Here is a 24,275-nt window from a genome sequence, read left to right on the forward strand (position 1 = left end):
TTGGGCACTCTGTTACTGAGCCAAACTTGGGTCCACTCACCCACACGGTAAAACCAATCTACTGACATTGGTCGTGGTGAGGAAAGGGCAGCATTAATTGCGGAACACCAAGCAGGGAGAATGGGTGGCTAATGCTCTAAAGACCCAACTCCCCAAAGGATTTCGGGGAAGGGATTTTAAAAGCAAGATGAAGGAGAGGGTTGCAGGATGCCTGATCAGCTCATGGATATTTTTCTGATTGGTTGGTGGAGAGGTAACTGGGTGGTATTTGGCGAGTTAACATCATCAACCTTTTGGTTTTGACTAGTCTGAGTTCTATGTGTATGTGGTCATCACTTTTTTCACCTGATGGGGATTTTAGTATCTATAAAACAACTCAAGGACATGGCTCAGAATATTACCTATCATGCTTGATGAGAAACGAAAAGTCCTTGACTTCGTGTTATGGCTAAACTATTTATTGTGTCTTACTTGGCTGTTCTTGTTTCTGCATTTTTTCATCTTAAATTTGTTTTCTGAAACTCAGGGAAGCCTTAGGAGGCTAAAACTTTTTTCATATAAACAAAAAGCAGAGGACATGGCACTGAATAGGGGTTAGTCCTGTCCCCAGAAAGGCCCCCACAGGGCCTTACTCAGTTTATTAGTGGCCAGCCTGGGCCACATACCCATGTGTATGTGGTGTGACCAGAGTGAATGACATGCCTCTGAGAAGATGGAGACCAAACCGCTGGATCCTCAGAGAAGGGGCGCCTGCCATTTTACTAGTAACACACATAAATACTGCAACATAATTTTACCACAAATATCTCTGCATGCCCTTGTTTCCTTATTTCAGTGTCCTATGCTTTATCTTCCCTCAAAGAATGGCCCTCCAGGCTTTCAGACCCTACTGAGGTGACAGATCAATAGACTGGCACATTGACTTATTAAGCCTTTTGAATCTCAGAAAAGGAAAGCTTGTTAGCCACACACTCAGCCTTCCATTGGATTATCTGGCTTTTTGAAAAGCACCAGGAAAAACATTTGGTTATGACCTGACTCTGAAACCTCCACACTCACTTTATCCTCATCGCCCCTCCCACCTGCACCTGTCAATACCACAGGGTGGTAAAAGCTGTTTCCAGCCATACATCAGGTGATGGCTTATGTGGAACTTGGAGTCATTTTCCCTTGAGAGAACCTTTGAGGACCAGATAGAATCTGGTCCAGCTGAGTCTCTTCAGGTGCTTAACTTTTACATGAGGGCTCTGGAGTTCAATAATTCATGCTAATATGACCAGCAGCAAGCAAATCACATTCAAACTCTGCTCAGATTTTGATTATAAAACAACACCCCAAATGAATTTTATGATGGATAACATACTAGGTGAAACAAAAGTCAGGGCTTTGAGGTCAAATGAATGGAAGTCAGTCTCAGGGCCACTGGTCATTGGCTGTGTGACTTTGCCTGAACGTTGAACATCTCAGAACTTCTGTTTCGTCATTGATAAAATTAAGATAAAACTATTTCACAGGTTTTGAGATCATATGAATGAGACACTACAGGGAAAGTGCAATTATTGTTGTTGCTTAGTCGCTAAGTCGTGTCTGACTCTATTGCAACCCCATGGTAAGTATCCTGCCAGGCTCCTCTGTCCATGGGATTTTCCAGGCAAGAATGCTAGAGTGGGTTGCCGTTTCCTTCTCCAGGGGATCTTCCCAACCCAGGGATCAAACCCACATCTCTTATGTCTCCTACACTGCAGGTGGACTCTTTACCACTGATCCACCTGGGAAGCCCACAGTAGGGCAATAAGACAAATTTCTATGGCTTGCCAGAACCACAATAAATGTTCATTTCCTTCCCCTCTTCAGATTCTCTCTCTTTCTTCTTCCCCATCCCTACCCCTACCTCCACCACCGTTACAACACAGAAGCCAATGTTTACTGTAAGTATGAATGTAGAACTGAGAATAAAAGGGGAGAATGAAGAGAAAAGGTGATGAAAAATATTTTCATGTTAAAAGTAGAATTTACAATCTGCTTCCACAATCCTTTATCCCTGCTGAGGGGAGATGGAGATAAGATGAAGATGGTCAGACAATTAGTACTATCTCAGGGTTTCAAAGTTTATGTCTTTTCAAAGAGATTTAAGCAGTTTGTGCAGTTTTAGTTTAATATACTTGCTCAGTGGTCATTAAAATATATAAGCCACTTGTATGGGAATGTCTTCCAGAAAAGAAAGGAAAAAAGCAACTTGGCCATTTACAACACCAACATTGAATCTCCATTGCTCCTATTTTAGTTAGAATAAAATGTAACTCAGACCAGAGGCATCAAACTTGGATGGGTGGGAAAGTGTCATAAAAATGCAGCTAAACAGTTCATGAACTTAGGCAAATTTTTAACCTCTTTGATCCCCAGTTTTCTAATCACAGGTGGTAAGAATTAAATAAAAGATATTGTGGAGTGCTTAGCACAGTATCTGGTACATAGGAAGAAACACTCAATAAATATTAGTTATTGATATCATCCTTATTATGCAAAGTCAAAGGGCTTAAATTCTTTTTTTTCCTAATTTTTCATTCCTCCTTCCTTTGCTTTCCTTTTCTTTTATGAATCAAAAATGACAGTGTATTAGGCAAGATGGAAGTTCATTTAGCTTTCAGATAAAAATTGGGAAGTAAAGTAATCCAGGACTTGCCTAGCAGCTCTACAATGCAGACTACTTCCCCCCTTTTTTAGGTGAGACTTTCATCCTCATTGTTCAAGATGGCAGCTAGAGCTCCAGCAATCATGTCCACATTCCCCATAACAAAATGGAGGAAAGGAAAAGAAAGTCAGTCCCTCTCAGTAAGGACATTTCCTAAAATGTTCTTATATCCTTTTGGCCAGATGTAGCTGCCAGTTGAGTTCAGTTCAGTCGCTCAGTCATGTCCAACTCTTTGCGACCCCATGGACTACAGCGTGCCAGGTTTCCATGTCCGTCACCATCTCCCAGAGCTTGCTCAAACTCATGTCCATTGAGTCGGTGATGCCATCCAGCCATCTCATCCTCTGTCGTCCCCTTCTCCTCCCGCCTTCAATCCTTCCCAGCATCAGGGTCTTTTCCACTGAGTCAGTTCTTCGAATCAAGTGGCCAAAGTATTGGAGTTTCAGCTTCAGCAGAGCTGGTAAATGTGACCTGTGTGTGCCAGATGCTGACGTACCCAGAAAAAATGTGATTTATATTACAACATAAAACTGAGAGAAGGCATAGAGACTGACAACCGTTACTCCCTGATATAGCTCACCCTGGGAGTCTAACAGATTTAGATCATTCCCCAGAAATCTTCTGCTATCATTCTGCTTCCTCCTGCTTACTTCTCATGTAAGGGAACAGCTTCTCCAAAAGGTAATTCCATGGTTTGTTAATCCTACTTAGCTTGGCTTAGTTTCTTCCTAAATTCCTCCCATGCCTTTCACTTCTCATCCCCCAGCTTCATTCATTTTCTTTTTACCATCCAATATTAATAGACAACACAATTACTCCCTTGTAGAAAAGTTAGAAAACTCATCAAAGCACTTAGGGGAACTTTATTTTAAATATTCAAAAATCTCACCTTTTAGAAATAACCACTTTTCAACTGTTAGTGTACAGCCATCTAACATTTTCCCCAGGTAAATATATATATGTATAAATATATATACATATATATATTTATAAAGAAAGCCTAGTGTATGTAACTGTTTTTAATCTCTTCTGTTATACTTAACAATATGAGTAACTCTCAATGTTGTTAATTATAGATCAACATCATCAACTTTAATGATTGCAGAGTTTTCCATTTTATGGGTGTATCATAATTTATTCAACTGATTCTGTTTATACACAACACTGGGTTAAACCTCCTAATACATACATCTTGGCTCATTTGTCCACCAGATGAGCTGTGTTCCTGTGGTTGTCTAACTCCCCAGGGACCAGCAGAAAAGCACTGGTCTGCCATCCCATTAGCAATATGGTGCTGTTCAGGTCTTATCTCGATCCCTAAGCTGTTTGCAGTTCATTTTTAAATGAACATTGAAGACTCAGAAGGTCCTTGAAGAACTGAATTAATGTCTCCTTACCTCCCCCTCATAAATAGCAAGACTGTCCCCAGCCGAGGGGCTACTCCACCCAATGACTAAGGAAAACACAATACAATTGCAGGTGACACTGAAGGGCTTTCTATAAAACCCAAGTTACTAGAACTTCCCATTTGTCAAACTGACTTCAAGCAAGACCAGAGTGAGACCGTTTCTCTGTGGAGAAACCAGTTTCAATTAGGAAAAAAAAATGTATTTGACTGAAATAATTATTTAGACTGACAACTGATTTGACAAATAACAGTTCTTTAGCTGATTTTTTTTAAGTGATGATTGATTTCTGACTGTTAATTTGTCTTAGTTGTGCTTGCTAAAGATCCAAACACACATGGGGTTTTCAGTTTCTAGACAAGGCTAAAGACAAATTATGGTGTATCACTCTCACATAGCACTTTCTATTTTCAGGGAGTTTTCACCTCAGTTTTCTTCCCATTAACACTGAGGAGTAGATAGAACTGATATCAGTAGCCCTACATTACAGATGATCATTCTAAGAGGTGTCATCTATTGAGCACATTCTATGCAAAATATGAAACAATACACAAATGCATCATTAATATTCTTTAGTCCTCACAGCAACTCTAATAAGGTAGATATTGTTATCACTTCATCTTATAAGTGAACATGGTTTAAGAAAGATGAAATAACTTGACTGTAGTCACACAGGAGCAAAGAGGTGAAGCCAGAATTCAAAATCAGTATTCCTAGCAAGAGTCACGGTCTTACTCAAGTTCCCATAGTTGCAGTCAAGTCCAAAGTCCTGCTCCCTGCATAGTGATTAAGAACAGGGTCTCTAAAATCAGATTGTCTGAGTTCAAGCCCCCTATCGCCATTTCCCAGCTGTGCCACCTTAAGTGAGTTATTACACCCTCTGTGCCTCAGTCTCTCCACCTAAGAAACGGGGGTAATACTGTCTGTCTCAAAGGTCAAACAAGGAAATCCACCTCTGGCACTTAGTGCGTGGAAGGTACTCTGTAATTAGTACCTAATGTGACCCCTTGGTCCCTCCAGCCTCTAAGCCATACATATTTTCTTGATCTGTGTCACTGCAGGTGCCTCGAGCAAAGGCCTTATGCAACTACCGAGGGCAGAATCCCGGTGACCTGAGGTTTAATAAGGGAGATGTCATCCTCCTCCGAAGACAGCTGGATGAGAACTGGTACCAGGGGGAAATTAATGGAGTCAGTGGAGTCTTCCCAGCCAGCTCCGTGGAGGTCATCAAGCAGCTGCCCCAGCCACCCCCACTCTGCCGGGCCCTCTACAACTTCGATCTTCGTGACAAGGACAGGAGTGAGAACCAGGACTGCCTGACCTTCCTCAAGGTGAGATTCTGGGCAGCCACCAAAGTGATCACCAGTGATCACATAAAGGCTGTGGCAGAACTTAAGTTGTTTGTTTAATATTTGTTGATTTTTTAAAATTACATTTTATACAGGCTTCCCTGCTAGCTCAGTGGTAAAGAATCCACCTGCCAATGCAGGAGATGCAGGTTTCATCCCTGGCTTAGGAAGATCTCCTGAAGGAGGAAATGGCAACCCACTCCAGAATTCTTGCCTGGAGAATTCCATGGACAGAGGAACCTGGTGGACTACAGTCCATGGGGTCTCAAAGAGTCGGACATGACTTAGTGACCAAACACCAATGAACACGTGTGCCAATATATGTTATGTGTATGTATAGTTCAAACTATATGGAGGTGAAGTCACCAGAGAAATCTAACAGGAGTTTGATTGCAGTCCTCAAACATTTGTATTGCAATTATGAAACTAAGTATCCATACACTCATTCATTCATTCTGCAGTCACTTTTGACCACCTGTTCTTTTCAGACACTGGGGAGATAGCATGAACAAGTCACTGCATCTGCGCTTGGGCAGAGTAGTGGGAGAAACAGATAGTCAGACAGAAAATTGTAAACATAGTTTAATAGCATGCTGTATAGAACTACAGATCTTACCTCTTCATTGAGTGTCTGTAAGGATATTCTTGCTGACCAAATTCACTACTGCTTGTTTACAACACTATTTTGTCTGTAGATATTGCATTCAAAACACTCTAAACAGCAACTACTGAAGCCTGCCTGCCTAGAGCCTGTGCTCCTCAGCATCAGAAGCCACCGCAATGAGAAGCCTGCACACCACAACAAAGAATGACCCTCACTCTGCAACCAGAGAAACTCCGTGTGTAGCAACAAAGACCCATCGCAACCATAGATAAATAAGTAAATTTTTAAAAACCACTCCAAACACACACAATAGCATAATTATATCTTTACACACAAATAACCTCTTACAAGATACATTTTCCAAAGACATCAGTTACCTATGATTTTTTTTAACCTCTCTTTTTTATTGGCTGATTCTTCACCATTTGTAAGTAGCAAGTCTGCTAAAGTCTAGATGATAGCCATCCCTGTATATTTGGGGTGAGGGGGTGGATCCAGGAAACAATGAATCCTGAGGATGCAGAGTCCATGGATTCAGAGGGTCAACTGTACTCTAAGTCTCAAATTTGAGCAACCTCTGGGAGGTAGTGGAGGACAGGGAAGCCTGGTGTGCTGCAGTCCATGGAGATGCAAAGAGTTATCGACGTAGCGACTGAGCAACAACAAAATTCAGTATTTATTATTCCCTAAACATTCAATTTTTCTCATAGAAACCAAAGTTGGGGTAATTTTTATTCTTTGCAACTTAAGTCAAATACAGGTGCAAGTAGCACTGCTACAGTAAGTTCAGAGAAAGTCTTTTGTTTTGTAAAACATTTTTCTTCCATCACTCCCTGAAATGAGATTTGCTTCAGATTCCCTCAGACCAGATAACTTCACTGTCCTCCATATTATGAAATACTGATCTTTGTTACTGTCTTCACACCTCAGAGTGAGTCCCCTAAAGAATACCATTCTGTAGCCAACCTGCACATTTTATGCTTTGGCTACAGCCAGAGGACAGCAGTTCAATTCCACACGCATTTATTGAGTATTTACTTTGTGCCTGGCATTAGGCACTGAGCTCTGGGGATACAGCCAGAGGAAGACATAGGCAGGGAGCATATCTGCTTTTGTGTCCCCTGTCTGGGAATTTGCAAACCGGGACACTTACCCAAGAACTTGTTCATTCATTGAATTCATCCATGTACCAGGCTGTCTATGCAGATACAGTGAAGAGTCATTGTCCATATCTTCATGGAGCCAGCAGTCTAGTGGAAGGAGCAGACACATAAATGGGAAATTATGACAAAGGCCTCAGAAGAGAGGATTTGCTCCCTCCTAGAAGATTATCAGGGCTTCCCCATTGGCTCATCATTAAAGAATCTGTCTGCCAGTTCAGGAGACACTGGTTCGATCCTTGGGTTGGGAAGATCCCTTGGAGGAGGAAATGGTAGCCCACTCCAGTATTCTTGCCCAGAAAATCCAATGAACAGAGAGCCTGTCGGGCTACAGTTCATAGAGTCACAAAGAGTCTGACATGACTGAGCACAGCAGAAGGCTATCATAGACTGAGACGTCACTAGGAAATCTCATGGTCTTCCTAAATTCAGCATGTCTAAAAAAAACTCAAGGTCTTTTCTCCCAAAGCTACTCTTTTCCCGGTATTTTCTGTCTCAGTATATTTTCCAATTTATTCACACATGCATTCATTCATTCACCCATGCATGCATTCAAGAAATACTGATTGTTTAAACATTGTGAATCACTGTGTTGTACACCTAAAACTTATATTGTACATCAACTATATCTCAATAAAAAAAATAATAATAATAAAAACTGATTGGTTGACTGCTAAAAGGAAGCCACTGTATAAGGTCCTGGGGACAAAAATGATCAAAATAGATCCAGGCCCTACAGACATAGAGTTTATGGTCTGATGGGATAGACAGACATTATAGCAATCATAACATAAACATGTGTAATTGCAGATTATAATAAGGACAAAGAAATCTAAGAAATGGTATAGTGCCATAATGAATTTAGATTTGGATTCATCTACATTACTAAGGGACATAGATCAGAGAGATCAGTGGATGAATATTCAGATTTAGATGAATGAATATTCAGACTTAAATCGATGAACAGGTGTGGACATGGAAAGATGTTCCTGACGTGATGTTAAGGGAAAAAAACAATGTATCCTATATGACTTCATTTGAATGAATACAAAAGAAGCCAAATGAATATATATGCTAGAGTCAGAGTGGAGGTAACCTCTTGCTAGGTGTCAGGGAAAAGCACAAGAGCCATCTAGGTTCTGGAAATATTCATCTCTCTTGCTCTAGATGGAGGCTTTGTAGATATATTCAATTTTAAAACTTCATCAAGCTTTACATCTAAAATATTTATGCTTTATTGTATGCCTGTATACTTGTTTTAGAAAAAGTTTTTAAAATTTTAGTTTCTAATTTTTATATTAAATATAAAATATATTATAATTTTATATATTTATTTATATATTTTTTATCTTCATATAAAAGAACCTGGAAGAAAAACATGTTAACCAAGAGGTTAACACTGATTGTATCTATATTGTGATAGAATTCTTTGTTTTGCCTATTTACGTTTCCAAACGTTTCTACAAATCTCTATATAACCTTTGATAATAAAAACTTGAATAAAAAGCCATTTTATGTTTGATACATTAAAAATTGAACGGGTTCTGAAAAGTGTTCAAAATCAGAGTACAATACATTCTTCATTTTGCTAAGCCAAAAGTCTGTCTCCCTACGTCTTCCATGTTGATTTCTCATCAGATTAATTTAAATGAAAGGCCTGATTCTGCTGGTGATGGAACATTAGAGACATTTCCAAGTTTTCTTAATGGATTTCCTTGATGCTCCAGATTATTTCTACTCCTCTTTTGGTCTTAGTGACCCAAATACTGCCCTTTATGGAGAAAAGAGTATTTTAGCAGAGAGATTTTGTAAATAGGTTGTGAAAGAGTTACCTTACTTGCACCTTACACCGTCTGAGACTCCAAGCTGATCTCCATGGAAAGCTTCCCCTCCCATAAAACTGAGAGTAAAAGTTAACCAGGAGACTTTCTGTCTTTCAGGATGATATCATCACTGTGATCAGCCGAGTGGATGAGAACTGGGCAGAAGGCAAGTTGGGAGATAAAGTCGGTATCTTCCCAATCTTGTTTGTAGAGGTATGTGACTATCAAATCTACATCTGATGTGAGGTTAGAATTATACACAGGCTACAGTGATGCCTGAGAGCAATTTCTATTTGATATGAGGCTTATTTCAGAACTAACTAAAGTCTTGAAAGAAAAGATGCTAGTCCATAATACCCATTTCTGAACTTCTCTGGTGGTCCAGTGGTTAAGACTCCGTGATTCCAATGCAGGGGGCACAGGTTTGATCCCTGGTCCAGGAACTAGTATCCCACATGCCATGCTGTGAGGCCAAAAAAATTTTTTTTATTACAAAATACCCATTTCTGGCAAGAGTGTGGGAAAATAGGCCTTTTCATTCTGCTGATGGGAATACAAATCACCATCACCTCTCATCTCCAGACTTAAACTCTATCAAGGATGTTGAAAATGTACATCTCCTGTGAGTCATGAATTCCACACCTGAGAGTTGATTATAAGGAAATAATAAAACAAATGTGCAAAGAAGTATGTACAAAATGCACAAAGATGTTTACCATAGCATTGTGCATAGTGGTGAAAAGTCAGAAATAATCTAACTACACAGTAATAAGGATTTAGGGGTTTTTTTAATTATGGTGATGGAAAAATACAAGCCCATTAAAAATAAAATGTTAAAAGATAATATTCAATATCAGGGAGTATCTGGTATTATGGAAAGATGTTTGTGATTTATTGTTCAGTTCAGTTAGTTCAGTAGTTCAGTCATGTCCAACTCTTTGCAGCCCGATGGACTGCAACACACCAGGCTTCACCACCATCTCCCATCACCAACTCCCAGAGCTTGCTCAAACTCATATCCATTGACTTGGTGATGCCATCCAACCTTCTCATCTTCTGTCATCCCCTTCTCCTCCTGCCTTCAATCTTTCCCAGTATCAGGGACTTTTCCAAGGAGTCAGTTCTTTGCAGCAGGTGGACAAAGTATTGGATCTTCAGCTTCAGCGTCAGCCCTTCCAATGAATATTCAGAACTGATTTCCTTCAGGATGAACTGATTGGATCTCCTTGTAGTCCAAGGGACTCTCAAGAGTCTTCTCCAACACCGCAGTTTAAAAGCTTCAATTCTTTGGTACTCAGATTTCTTTACATCCAATTCTCACATTCATACATGACTACTGGAAAAAACCATAGGTTTGATTAGATAGACCTTTGTTGGCAAGGTAATGTCTCTGCTTTTTAATATGCTGTCTAGGTTGGTCATAGCTTTTCTTCCAAGGAGCAAGCATGTTTTAATTTCATGGCTGCAGTCACCATCTGCAGTGATTTTGGAGCCCAAGAAAATAAAGTCTGTCATTGTTTCCATTGTTTCTCCATCTATTTGCCATGAAGTGATGGGACCAGATGCCATGATCTTAATTTTTTGAATGTTGCATTTTAAGCCAACTTTTCAGTCTCCTCTTTCACTTTCATCAAGAGGCTCTTTAGTTCTTCTTCGCTTTCTGCCATAAGGGTGGTGTCATCTGCATATCTGAGGTTATTGATATTTCCCCCAGAAATCTTGATTCCAGCTTGTGCTTCCTCCAGTCCAGCATTTCACATGATGTACTCTGAATATAAGTTAAATAAGCAAGGTAACATTATACAGCCTTTATGTACTCCTTTCCCAATTTGGAACCAGTCCATTGTTCCATGTATGATTCTAACTGTTGCCTCTTGACCTGTGTACAGATTTCTCAGGAGGCAGGTAAAGTGGTCTGGTATTCTCATCTCTTTAAGAATTTTCCAGTTTGTTGTGATCCATGCAGTCAAAGGCTTTGGCATAGTTAGTGAAGCAGAAGTAGATGCTTTTCTGGAACTCTCTTGCTTTTTTGATGATCCAGTGGATGTTGGCAATTTGATCTCTGGTTCCTCTGCCTTTTCTAAATCCAGCTTGAACATCTGGAAGTTCTCAGTTCACGTACTGTTGCAGCCTGGCATGGAGAATTTTGAGCATTACTTTGCTAGCATGTGAGATGAGTGCAATTGTGTGGTAGACTGAACTTTCTTTGGCATTGCCTTTCTTTGGGATTGGAATGAAAACTGACCTTTTCCAGTTCTGTGGCCACTGCTGAGTTTTCCAAATTTGCTGGCATATTGAGTGCAGCACTTTCACAGCATCATCTTTTAGGATTTGAAATAGCTCAGCTGAAATTCCATCACCTCCACTAGCTTTGTTTGTAGTGATGCTTCCTAAGGCCCACTTGACTTCACGCTCCAGGATGTCTGGCTCTAGGTGAGTGATCACACCATCATGATTATCTGGGTCATGAAGATCTTTTTTGTACAGTTCTTCTGTGTACTCTTGCCACCTCTTCTTAATCTCTTCTGCTTCTGTAGGTCCATACCATTTCTGTCCTTTATTGCGCCCATCTTTGCATGAAATGTTCCCTTGGTATCTCTAATTTTCTTGAAGAGATCTCTAGTCTTTCCCATTCTACTGTTTTCCTCTATTTCTTTGCACTGATCACTTAGGATTGTTAGCTAAAATAAATTTTAATGCTTGTAGAGTTTCAGATTTAGAAAATGAAGTTCTAGAGTTTTGTTTCTCAACAATGTGACTGTGACTATAATTAACGTTAACAAATTGTATACTTAAAGATGATGATTATGGTAAATTTGCTATGTATTTTTTCACCACAATTTTTAAAAAACAAAGTAACTGCATGAAACTAGCTTTATAAATGTGTGTGTGTGTGTGTGTGTGTGTGTGTGTGTGTGTGTGTGTGTGCATGTTCATAAATGGATAAAGGACTGGAAGAATATGTACCAAGATATTAACAGTGGTGATCACCAGATGGTACGATTCTAAATGATTTCCATTTTCTTCTCCCACCCTGTATTTTGTAAATCTTCAGAAATTAGCGCATATTACTTCTATTTTTTTTAATCTACTTTAAAAGAAAGAAAGAACACCTGTTAGGTTATCTCCCTGTTTCTCCAGATAATATATCATCTATAGCCTCTAACCTCTCTAGCTGTCAGCCTCACCCCAGCTTGAAGCAGGTTATTACAAATTTGAAAGAGAGGTTTCATTATTTAACTAAATTTGTTGAGCGCTTACCAAGCACAAAGCTTTAAAAGTGAGCAATGCCGAGCTATAAAAGAAGTAAAAGGTGTATTCTTGGCCCTCTAGGAGGGTGGGGTGAAATGAAACAGAGGCAGAGTTGCAGAGAAGGGACCAGTATTTCCATCTGAAGAGCCAGAGCAGGCTGTGAAGTGCGTGGAGCGCCCAGAACACTGCCCAGGTGTTGAGGTTCCCTCTGTCCCACCGCCGACTCAGTCTGTATGGAAAGAAGGGAAGATGGAAGGGAGGGAAAGAGGGAGGGTCCAGAGAGGCTGGGCCTCCCACTCTTACCACCAAACGATAGTGCTTTTTCTCTTGTTGAAGCCCCATCCAGGTATACCCACTGAGTTCTCTACTTGTTCAATTTCACTCATTTTATGAGGCTCAACTAGAAACCTATTTTTCCATAAAATTCCAGTAACTAGTTGGAACATTCAGCCATCTCTTTCTTCTCTGAACACCTGATGAATATGTGCATTGTACTTCACAGGCTAGCCCAACACAGAGCAGATACTTTGTTTAAAAATAAATTAAAAAAAAAAAATAGCTTCACAAGCAAATGAATGAAAAAATATTTGGGAAGTGTTCCAACTGACTGGGAAAAAACCTCAGAGAACCATCCTTTCAACATGACCTCGTCCCTCATCCTAAATATATATTCAATCATTCAACTAATTTTTCACTGAATGCCTGCTATGTCAGGTCTTGTGCTAAGTTCTAGTGATATAAGTCAGATATGGATCCCTAATTTCAAGGACTGTAAGGGAGACATTAATAAGTAATTATAAGTGTGATGAACGAAGCAAAAAGTGAAGGAGAGGGAATTATTGGGGGGAGGAGGGTATGATGTGCAACTTACTTGAGCAGGGTGTTAGCAGATGCCTTGTAAACCAAGATCTGACAAGTGATTAGGAGTTGTTTAGGTAAGAATGGAGGGAAGAGAGTTTTGGGGACTGGAGGTAATATGTGCAAATGTCCTGCAGGATAAGGAAGTGTGGTAGCCTCCAAAGAACCAAAAAATACTAGAGCTGGAGCTTAGAGAGTAAGAGAGAGACAGGAAAACAAAGCCAGGGAAACAAATGGGAACCAGACCAGAGGGGACCTTGTAAACCTTCCTGCATTAGTCAGGATGAGCCAGGTTATGCCATGGTAATAAACAGCCCCCATATCTCAGTGGCGTCCCAAGAAAAGTTATATCCAATCCACATTACTTGCTCACCACACAGTGGTGAGAGGCCGTGCTCACATAGTCATTGAGGAACCCTGCAGGATGAGGCTGGGCCATCTTAAAGCTATGCCATCGGGAACACATGGACTTCCTAGGTTTCATGGCAGGGGAAGAGTAAAGAAGAGGGAGTTGTATGCCAGCAAAGGCCTCAGCTCTGTGACATTTATCACTCCTACTCATAGTTGATTGGCCTGAACGAGTCACATAGTCCCTTCTGTCCTAAAGCCAGCTGAGAAGTATAGAGGATCACATGAAATATTTGCTGAGCATTCCTGCCATAGCATAAGAAGTTTGAACTTGACCCAGAAATCAGTGGACACAACTGAACTATTTAAAATGAGGCAGTGGCTCCTTCAGATTTGGGCTTCTTTTTTTGATGATTATTTTTACTTTTTGGCTGTGCTGGGCCTTCGCTGCTGCACATGGGCTTTCTCTAGCTGCAGAGAGAGGGGCTCCTCACTGTGGTGGCTTCTCTTGTTGGGGAGCACAGGATCTAGCCCCACAGGCTTCACTTGTTGCTTCACATGGACTGGGTAGTTGCGGCTCGTGGGTTCTAGCGCACAGGCTCAGTAGCTATGGCACACAGGCTTCGTTGTTCCATGGCATGTGGAATCCTCCCAGACCAGGGATCAAACCCATGTGCCCTGCATTGGCAGGTGGATTCTTTACCCACCTGGGAAATCCAGATTGGGGTTTCTTAAAGATTGCTCTGAATGCAGTGGGGAAAATATATGAGCAGGAGGGATTAAAAAAAAAAGCAGAAAGATCAACTGAGCTATTCCATCACTCAGTTAGAAAATGACTGTGGCTTTGACTAGTAGATTGGAAACAAGTGGACCTTTGAGTAGGTAGATCCACAGGAGTGGGGGACAGGGGCGAGGAAGTGGTCAAGGATAACATCCCACTTTTGGCTTTGTGTGCCTAGGTCAGTGGTAGGGCCATCTGCTGGATGAAGCAACACTTGGTGAAGAGGAGCAATTATGATGTTTGGGAGATGGTGGTTATGTCTCCAAGGACAAAGGTCAGCTACAAGTAAACCCTGTGCTGAGTTTAGTTTCTCAGTCGGGTCCGACTCTTTGCAACCCCATGGACTGTAGCCCACCAGGCTCCTCTGTTCATGGGATTCTCTAGGCAAGAATACTGGAGTGGGTGGCCTTTCTCTTCTCCAGGGGATCTTCTCAACCCAGGGATCAAACTCAGGGATCAAACCCAGGTCTCCCGCATTGCAGGCTGATTCTTTACCATCTGAGCCACCAGGGAAGCCCAAGAATACTGGAGTAGCTAGCCTATCCCTTCTTCAGGGGAACTTCCCCACCCAGGAATTGAACTGGGGTATCCTGCATTGCAGGTGGATTCCTTACCAGTTGAGCTACCAGGGAAGCCCCTCAACTAATCCCTAGCTGGATGCATAGTAGGTGCTTAAATTTTTGTAGATTAGAGCTTACATAGTCCCTTGTATTATTTCAAGAAGGTTCTTCATCGGTATGGGAAAACAAGGCATCACCGATTTTATTACCCATTTCTGATACCCTTCCTTCCCAAAACTTCTACACTTAATGATTATTCATTTGGATACTCTCCCCACCACTCCACCTCTAAAATTAGTGATTACAAGAACCCTCACGATCATCATCAAACTAGCCATCGCTTCATTTGTTCTTCTAATTGCTAGGAGGGGGAAAGATAATCAAGTGGTTGCTCTAATCTGGGAACCTGGTTTTCAAAAATTACTTGAAATCCAAATTGAGCTTTTTAAAGCAGCACTTAAATGTTGACTCCAGTCATTTCATTAAGACCAGCACTTGCTGAGAACTCTTTAAATAAGTTTTGAACCACCAAGGCCATGCAGAACAACTGGAAGGAAGGAGAGCTTCCTTCTGGGAGCAGCAAAGTGGGGCGTTTTTGGCATCAACAGAATTTTTCTTGTTAATGTATCATTTGACTTATTGAATTGCACCTGGATAAAAGGTGATAAAACAAATGCCAAGCTTATGCCAGTTCTTGTCAGGACTCCTCCTGTGGGGCCTGCCTGGGTCATGTGAACCTCGCTCAGCCCAATGAACCTCAAGGATATTGTTTCAAATGAGTGAGTGCAAATTGAAGAGCTCTGCAGTCCTTCCCCGACTGAGCTATTAATCACACTGGCAGAGGACAGGGAAGACCTACAGTCACATGGGGCTCTTTGTCTGTGTTGCTGATGGAAAACACTCACAGTGTTGCTCACCTAGGGACAGAAAAATTAGGTAGAACCAGAAAAAAAATATATTTATTTCATTCTGGCTGTGAATGACCAGAAAGAACTTTACTCATTCAGCTCAGAGGGTGTATTATCCTCTTCCCGGGGGAACAGTAGCGGGAGGTGTGCTCTGGGGGGACGTGAGGCATGGTCCAGGCTTCCACTAGAATTGCCCTAAGTAACTTCAGTAATTTCCCAATTGATCACCCTCCTTCCGGCCTGACACTTCTGAATAGCAGCCAGAATGAGCTTTTGATGTATTTATTTTTATTTACATACAGTAAAATTTGCTCTTTTAAGGGACAACTTAACCATCGTCTCCCAAGCATCATGATTGCTCCCCATCAGCGAATGTTACTTGATCCAGCAAATGGCTCTACTGCTGACCTAGGCACACAAATCAAAAAGTGGGACATGATGAATGACCACGTCCTCTTCTCCACCCCATGCTTCTGTCAAACTCCCAGTCCTGTGGACCTACCTCCTGAAAGGTCCTGGAATCTGTCCACTTGTCTCCAATCTACTAGTCAAAGCCACAGTCATTTTCTAACTAAGCAATGGAGTAGCCTCTTAATAGGTCTTTCTGCTTTTCTGATAAATGCATACAGTATAACCATACCACCATCAAGATGTAACATAGTTCCTATACCTCCCCAAAAATACAAAGGCAGACTGCCCCTTTGAAGTCAGCTCCTTCCCTGACTCCTGCTCCCAAACACCCCACTGATCTGTGTTCTGCCCCTGCAGTTTGCCTTTTCCCGAAGGTCATAGAAATGGAATAAAATAGAATGTATCCTTCAGAGTCTGGCTCCCTTCACTTAGCATAGCGCCTCTGAGGTTCATCCGTGTTGTTGCGTGTATATGAAGCTCATCCATTTTTATTGTCAAGTCATATTCCACGGTAGGGATGTGCCAGAGTCAGTTACTCACTCACCAGTTGAAAGACATTGCGGTTGTTTCCAGTTATTTGGCAGCTAACACTAAAGCAGCTATAAACACTAGCATGCCAGTTTTTGAGTGAGCCTAAGCTTTCATTTCTCTTGGGTAATTACCTAGGAGTGGGACTGCTGGGTCAGATGCTAAGTAAGAAACTGCCAAACCATAGCATGAGCTTTTAAATAAAGGCATAAATCAGATCATGTCACCCTTCTACCCCAATCCTGCCAAACGCTTCCTGTTACACTTAGAATAAACTTGAAGCCTCCCAGCCTGGTGTGATCCAACTCCTGCCCGTCTCCGTGGTCTCCTCTTTGCCACCTGCTCCTCACTCGCTCTAGACCATTCTCCTTTCTGATTCTTTCACGTCTTTTTCTCAAACAGTCTGAGCTTGCCCCCTCTTGGGGATTTTTCCACTAGCTTACCCTGCTACCTGGCATATTTTTACCCCCATCTTCACATGGCTGGTTCCTTCTTGGCATCTATGTCTTAGCTTGAATGTCACCTTCTCAGCAGGTCTTCCTTGACACCTCACCAAACCCCCCAAATCTGAAGTAGCCTCCACCCCCTGTCACTCTCTGACACATCAGAGCATTTATTACTTACTGCCTGAACTTTATTTATTCATTTGGTTGGGCTGGGTCTTAGTGATGACAAATGGATCTTTAGTTTTGGCAGGCTAACTCTTAGTTGCTGCTTATAGGATCTATGAGTAGATCCTATAATATTACCAGGAATGAAACCCATGCTCTCTACATTGGCAGCAGGAAGTTTTAGCCAGTGGACCACCAGGGAAGTCCCTGCCTGATATTTTCTTGTTTAGTTGTTTATGTGCTGGCTCTACCATGTATAAATCACCCCTTTTGGGCCTCAACTCTCTTATCTTTAAAGTAATAATGCCCCTTTCCCACTTGATGGTTTTTTTCCCCAATATTATAAGCTTCTGGAGGCAGAAACTACCTCTCCTTTAAAATTTTCTATCTCAACTCTATTAATCATCTTAATCATCTGAACATTTTCATTAGAAAGTTCTTAATGAAAAAACAGTTCGTAAATGAGCAAATTCCTTTTTCCCTCTATCACTGAATTTCAGAATTAGAATGAAATGTGCAATTTTAGAGAGCGACTGGTGACAAGCATCATGATGAAGATACGTTTTAACTGTCCTGGAAAGTTTATTCACACCATCCCCTTTGTCAGCATATTTCTGATTTCTGAAGAACATGAACTCATGGGGTGCTTGACAGGCAGAGTATTCAAAAAATACAGTACAGTCAGTGGTGGTGCTAGTGCTAGAACTGGCTGGAACTCGATAGCAAGGGCTGGTGTTAGATTTACAGGAATCTTGCTAGACAGTGGTTAAATTGCTGGTAGATATTTACACCACAAATCATGGTAAGGGGATTATCTGTTATTCTGATGTACCAGCACTAAGAGTTATAGAACAAGAGAGAATGAAGATGAGATCAAAGTATTTAAAAGAAGTAGTAAAAGATAGTCTTAGCCTTAGATGATCCAGGGTCCTGAATGGATTTACATTCTGGTCAAACTTATCAAATGTGTGAACTTGAGCAACTTCATCCACCCATTCTTCCACAAACCCATAGGAACACCCACCCTGGGATACAGCAGAGAACACCCTGCCCTCAGGTAGCTGACAGTCCAGTGAAGGAAGGGGAGGTAAATGATTACAGTGTACAGTGGGAAAGCATGGGGGCTGCAGGAGTAATGAGAAAGACAAGCAGCTGAATCAAGGTTGGGGGAGGGGGGACTCAGGGGGAGCTAGAAGAAAAGGGACGGGTCTTCCAGGTAAAGGAAGCTGCGATGATGCTGAGAGAGATGGGCAAATCAGAGCAGAGTATCATGGCTTGTTTTAAATTCTTCAGCCCTCAGTAGAGTTGTACCTACGTTGCAAGCAAGTTGTGAGAATTGATTGATACAGGAGAGGGATTGGGACTTATGGATAAAAGATGGAAACTATCCAAGGAGTGACACCTGAGGTGGTGGCATTGGCGCTGGCTTCAGACTAGCCTGGGGAAGATATAGCTGCTCACACGAAGTCAGGATGACTAAATTCTTATTGGATCTTTCATCTTTTCAGCCAAACCTCACCGCAAGACACCTCCTAGAGAAGAACAAAGGCCGTCCATCGTCCCACACGAAAAACCTGTCCCTGGTGTCCTCCCCCTGCAGAGGCAAGGCAACCAACACGCCCACCCTCCGAAGGGGCCCGGGATCCAGGAGGAAGGGGCCCGGCCAGTTCTCCATCACAACAGCCTTGAACACCCTCAACAGGATGGTGCATTCTCCCTCGGGGCGCCACATGGTGGAGATCAGCACCCCAGTGCTCATCAGCTCCAGCAACCCCTCTGTGACCACCCAGCACGTGGAGAAAGTGGATTCTTCCCCCAGCTCCATGGGACAGGTAGGGAACAAACCCCCAGGAGAAGGCCACCCTGGAGTTGGGCAAGTGGTCCACACCATGTCACAGGCAGTATTGGATATTCAGTACCTGCTAAGCCCTTATAATGAATGCATTAATAATAACTAATGTCATATGTATTATATGTCAGAACTGTCTTTACATGATCTCATTTCACCCTTGAAACAGCCTATGAGCTAGCTATTATTATTATTGTTACCCCCGTTTCACAGATGAAAAGACAGAGGTTTAGAGGCAGAGGGTTGCTTTCCCATGCTAAGAGCCATGGCATGGTTCCTGCCCCTTAGAGAACATCCCTCCTGAGCAATAATAGCATGTTTTCTGGGATCACAGTCTGACATTCACTGTTTCATCCTCTGGCAATGTGTCAGACATCACATGGAAGGGAAGGAAAAGAAAAAAGAGAAACTATGGGTTATTGGGTGTTTTCAGGACTAGCTATATACTTTACATGGCTCAATGAAAAGTGAAAATGCAGATTAAAAATGATTACGAATTTCAAGATGGCAACAGCAGAGCATCAAACCAAGTGAAGGGCCCTTCGGAGCAGAGAGCCCCATGTGACTGCACATGTCACACACTCATGAAGCCAGTCGTGGTGCTTTCCTATGACACATTTAATAAGATAATATATATAAAGTGCTTAGTACCATGCCTGGCACATACTGAGTACCCAATAAGCATTAGCTCTTAATACTATTATTATTGATACTACCACTGTTATTGTTAAGCATGGCCCCTGAATTGCCTACTGTAGGGAGATAAGCCAAAAGGCAATCCTGACCACCCAGCAGCGCAGACATACTTCTAACAGCATGAGGCTATTTAAGTTGAAGGATGCTTTAAAAGATGAAGGACCGGAGGTATGAGGCAAAGTAATTAAGAACTGCATGTCAGGTATTCTGCTATAAACACTCTTTGGAACCATGCAGGTGGCAACTTGAAAGGACAGACCTCAACGTGCAATTTTTTTTAAGCTGTAAATCTTGTTTTTAAACATGATTCTCTACCTTGGGATTAAATGACTTAATTGGACTCTAATCCGTTTTTAACAAGTCAAGGAGGAGGAGAAAGTCAAGGGCTCCTCAAAGACCTGTGAGCGGGTCTAAAAGGGAAACAATCACTTCCAACAGCACTTCAGACCTTATGCCACTGTCTGCACCTCTAGAGGGCTGGCTGTGGATGTCATTCTGCCCGCCACTTGCTTTACATACATACCGCACACACACACAATTACACTCTCCCCTGCTTATACACTCTTCTTTCATTAAAAAATCGTGAATTTCCTTCCCTTCCTATACACACACTCCAAATACTTTTTTATAAGTACACACACAGTTTGTGCCCAAAGTTCAACACTCCCTGTACACACACACACACACACACACACACACTCCAACATGGGGACCTAGTGACATACTTAAGTGAAAGACCAGCAGAATCTTCTGAAACCATTCTTTCTATACAGACATAGGTATATGAAGTACAGCCCACATCCAGGAGACCTAGGCTAGCTCACTCAGCCGTAAGTTAGCTTTCCAAAGGATCTGGCCAAGAGTCACTTTCCATGTGCTTTTTAAACTCTTTGTCCTGGTCAATTTACCTCACAGACAGAGAGGCTGGACCAGAGTAGAGAATCCTAGCAGGATTCAAACAAGCATTAACTAATAACTAACACTGCTCTCAGCTCTCTCTGACTCTTTGCGACTCCATGGACTGTAACCCGCCAGGCTCCTCTGTCCATGGAATTTTCCAGGCAAGAATACTGGAGTGGGTTTCCATGCCCTCCTCCAGGGGATCTTCCTCACCCGGAGACTGAACCTGCATCTCCTGCAGTGGCAGGTGGATTCTTTACCCCTAGTGCCACCTGAGAAGCCCAGGTATCGAGTGGCCCAAAAGTTTCATTCAGGTTTCTGTACCATCTTATGAAAAACCCCAACTGAACTTCTTGATCAGTCCAACAGTATTTCTTCTTAATTTTCACAAATGGTGAGAATTCCAAAGTGTAGCTTTGGCATATCCTGTCCCCAAGGAACCATGGCACAGTACTGATAGCCTTTTCTAGATTCAGATAGCACTGGATTATCAGTATTTCTATGTTTGCCCAGATATTGTCAAAAAACACCCTTGTAAAATGTCCCACCTAAGAGCTATATCTAAAGATGAGAAGCAAGTTGAGCCAGTGACAAGGTCTCCTATTTCCTTTGTCTCTAATATCCTTCAGAGCTATGACTGGATCTGACTTCTCAAGCCCCTCCTTCCTTCCACATCCCAGCACCATCTATGGTACAGAGTCCCTAGTAGGTTCTCAGTAAATCAAGGAATCAAGACATTTGATTTAAGCATCTGGGCAGACAGTGGTGACATATACATAGAGAGGGAAGACGGGAGGAGGAATTGTTTTCTACAGAGAGACCACAGGTCATTGTAACTCTTCCAGCCAGTAGACATCTGTTGAGTGCTTACAGTGTACTAGTAACCATAGCAAGTCCTAGGTATTCTATACCAAAACAATAAGAACAGCACTAATAACCGCAAACACTTATTGAAACTAAAAGGATAGGGAGGAGGGAGGGAAGGAGGGGAGGAAGGAATGAGGGAGGGAAAGAAGGAAGGAAGGACAGAAGGAGGGAGGGAAGTGCCAGTCTCCTGAGTGCTGCCCCACATTCTAAAATATGGTAAGAGCCTTTGTAAGAGAGGTATTGTTACCACTTTATAGCAAAGTAATTACGGTCCCGAGAGAAAAACGGTTTGGCCAAAGTTCATGTAATTAGTGAACAGCAAGAGTCTGTATTGACCCTAGAATCATGTGATTCTGGCTCATAGACTCTTGTCACTCCACTATGCCATCAGCAAAGATGTCATCAGGCAAAATCTTGAAATTCTTTAGCCTCCCTTTTCTTGCATGTCTTCATTTGACTCCCTGTAGACCCCAAGGCCTTCTAGTATTCTCGTCCCTGCCCACCCCTCAGTAAAGAATTTGCCCTACGCCTTCTGTACCTCAAGAAGGTCTTCATTTAATATCACTTTGTTCCTTTATGAACTACCAACTGTGCCCAAGTTTTATGTGCAGCACTGAAGGCAGCAGGAGTGTTTGTCCCCAAGGAATTCACAGTCTAGCAGGGATATAAAACATAAATGACTGTAGTGGAGTTGGGACTTCCTGAAATGAGATGAGGACCCTGTTGGCAACTGCACTGACTTTGGTCATGAAGATACTTGGAATTTTACAACCAAGAACTGTCGTAGAGGCAGGTATTCCCTTTCCAGTTTCCCCCAAGCCTTTTGGTGATATCAGAAAGCCTCAGTTTGGTGCTGGTCTTTCTGGAACATCTTGTACCAGGGTGCTAATCTCCTTGCATCAGGAAGAGAGAGCAAGGTATCAGGCTCCGGGCTTCAGCCACCAGTTGCCCATGTCTGAACTTCATAACACTGTATATTTTTATCATGTTGTTGGATGGTTATCCTCTGTACCATGTAAGAGATGCCAGTTTTATGTTCGCAGAAGTCTATGAAAAAATTTTGCTTTATTAAAATTTTAAAGCTTTTTTTTTTAAAGAGCAGTATGTTAACAAGGTACAAGTGGGAAGTAGATATGGCAAAAATCTATAAGGATGGGAAGCAATATAGTTTAGAAAGCAGAAGTCCAGAGTAATTACGTGCAGAACTAAGACACGTGTGAAGTGCTACAGACACAGAGAAGAGGGCATTCGTTAGCTTCATTCTCCCCATTGTCGCCTCCATGCTCTTAAAAACCCAAATCTGATACACCGCTTCTCCTCCCCAGACCACCAGTGGTTCTCTACAGTCTTCAGAGGCAGTAATACTGCCATGAATTAAATGGCCACTGAAAGTCAAGAGACTATAAGACTTCCTCCCTTGCCTCCTCGGAGCAGTTCTCTCAGGGTTACTTGAGATGCTGCTTCAGCCCTAAAAATGTTCGCCAAATAAGACATAACTCTCAAGAAAAAAAGAAAAGAAAAAAGAAACTATAAGAGATGAAGTACAGACATTATGAGTCTTCTCACAACTCTTCCGAGTAGGTGTTCATATGCCCATCTTACAAAGCAGCCCAAACAATGGGACAGAACAATTTGGAAACTTTTTCAAAGCCTTAAAGCTGGAAAGACCCAGGATTTGAGGGCAGACCTGTGCTCTCTCTCCTAAATAGTTAAGGGCATTCTAGACCCTCCCTGATCTGACTATAATCTTCCAGCCTCCCCACTTCCCTATACGTGCACACATGAGCATGCAGGCCTGCATGCTAAGTCACTTCACTCGTGTCCAACTCTTTGCAATGTTATGGGCTGTAGCCTGTCAGGCTCCTCTGTCCATGGGATTCTCCAGGCAAGAATACTGGAGTGGGTTGCCATGCCCTCCTCCAGGGGATCTTCCTGACCTATGGGTCAAATTCAAGTCTCTTACATCTCCTGCGTTGGCAGGCGGGTTCTTTACCACTAGTGCCACCTGGGAAGTCCACACATCAGCACACACACACGAAAGCTGCAGTGATCCCTCAATGTTCACGAGTACAGCAGACACTGGGCCGCCTCTTGGCTTTTTGCCCTCGTACCCAGCTTAGTGCCTGCATTATTCTAAGCAATGAATAATGTTCGTGAAATAAATAAATGTTGCTCCTCCTAGAATTTATTTTTGGTGCAATGGCCTGTCACAAACACATCTGCACCCCACGTCCTGTATGCACACCATTTCTTCAAGGAAACATCTGCCACTCCTCTTCTGCAGAATTCATTTTTCCTCTGTGTTCACACCGTATTGTCTACAGTTGGGTTCTCTGTGCTGGAAGTACCTCGTGTGTATCTTAAAGGTTCACTAGATGGCAAACTTCTTAGGGGCAGAATTGGAGTTTTATTCATGTATGTTGCTGTTGATGTTCCAAAACCCCAATAAGTTTTCTAATAGCATATTTTGCCTCAAGAATCAAAAACAAAGACAGAGGCCTCTGATTTACTTAAATATCGCGTTGGCCAAAAATTTCATTCAGGGAACTTTTGCCAACCCAGTAACTACCAATCCCCTTTCACTCTTCTGATTACCCAGAAAACAAAAGAGGTAAGACAGAGAGGGGAAGGCAGGTCACTGAAATCATTCCTTAGTGTGCGATTCCCACACC

At 42.1% G+C, this 24,275-nt stretch overlaps 1 protein-coding gene across 1 annotated transcript in view; it reads left to right on the top strand.

Moving 5' to 3' along the window:
• Positions 1-24,275, top strand: part of SH3RF2 (SH3 domain containing ring finger 2) — a 144,467-nt gene that overhangs the window by 56,050 nt on the left and 64,142 nt on the right. The window contains exons 3-5 of the mRNA XM_061151638.1: positions 5,160-5,429; positions 9,152-9,247; positions 18,800-19,123. Coding sequence (XP_061007621.1) covers positions 5,160-5,429; positions 9,152-9,247; positions 18,800-19,123 — 690 coding nt within the window. The remainder of the gene's footprint in view (positions 1-5,159; positions 5,430-9,151; positions 9,248-18,799; positions 19,124-24,275) is intronic.

The sequence above is a fragment of the Dama dama genome, chromosome 9 (genome assembly GCF_033118175.1).
Source record: "Dama dama isolate Ldn47 chromosome 9, ASM3311817v1, whole genome shotgun sequence".
Taxonomy (NCBI): Eukaryota; Metazoa; Chordata; class Mammalia; order Artiodactyla; family Cervidae; genus Dama; species Dama dama.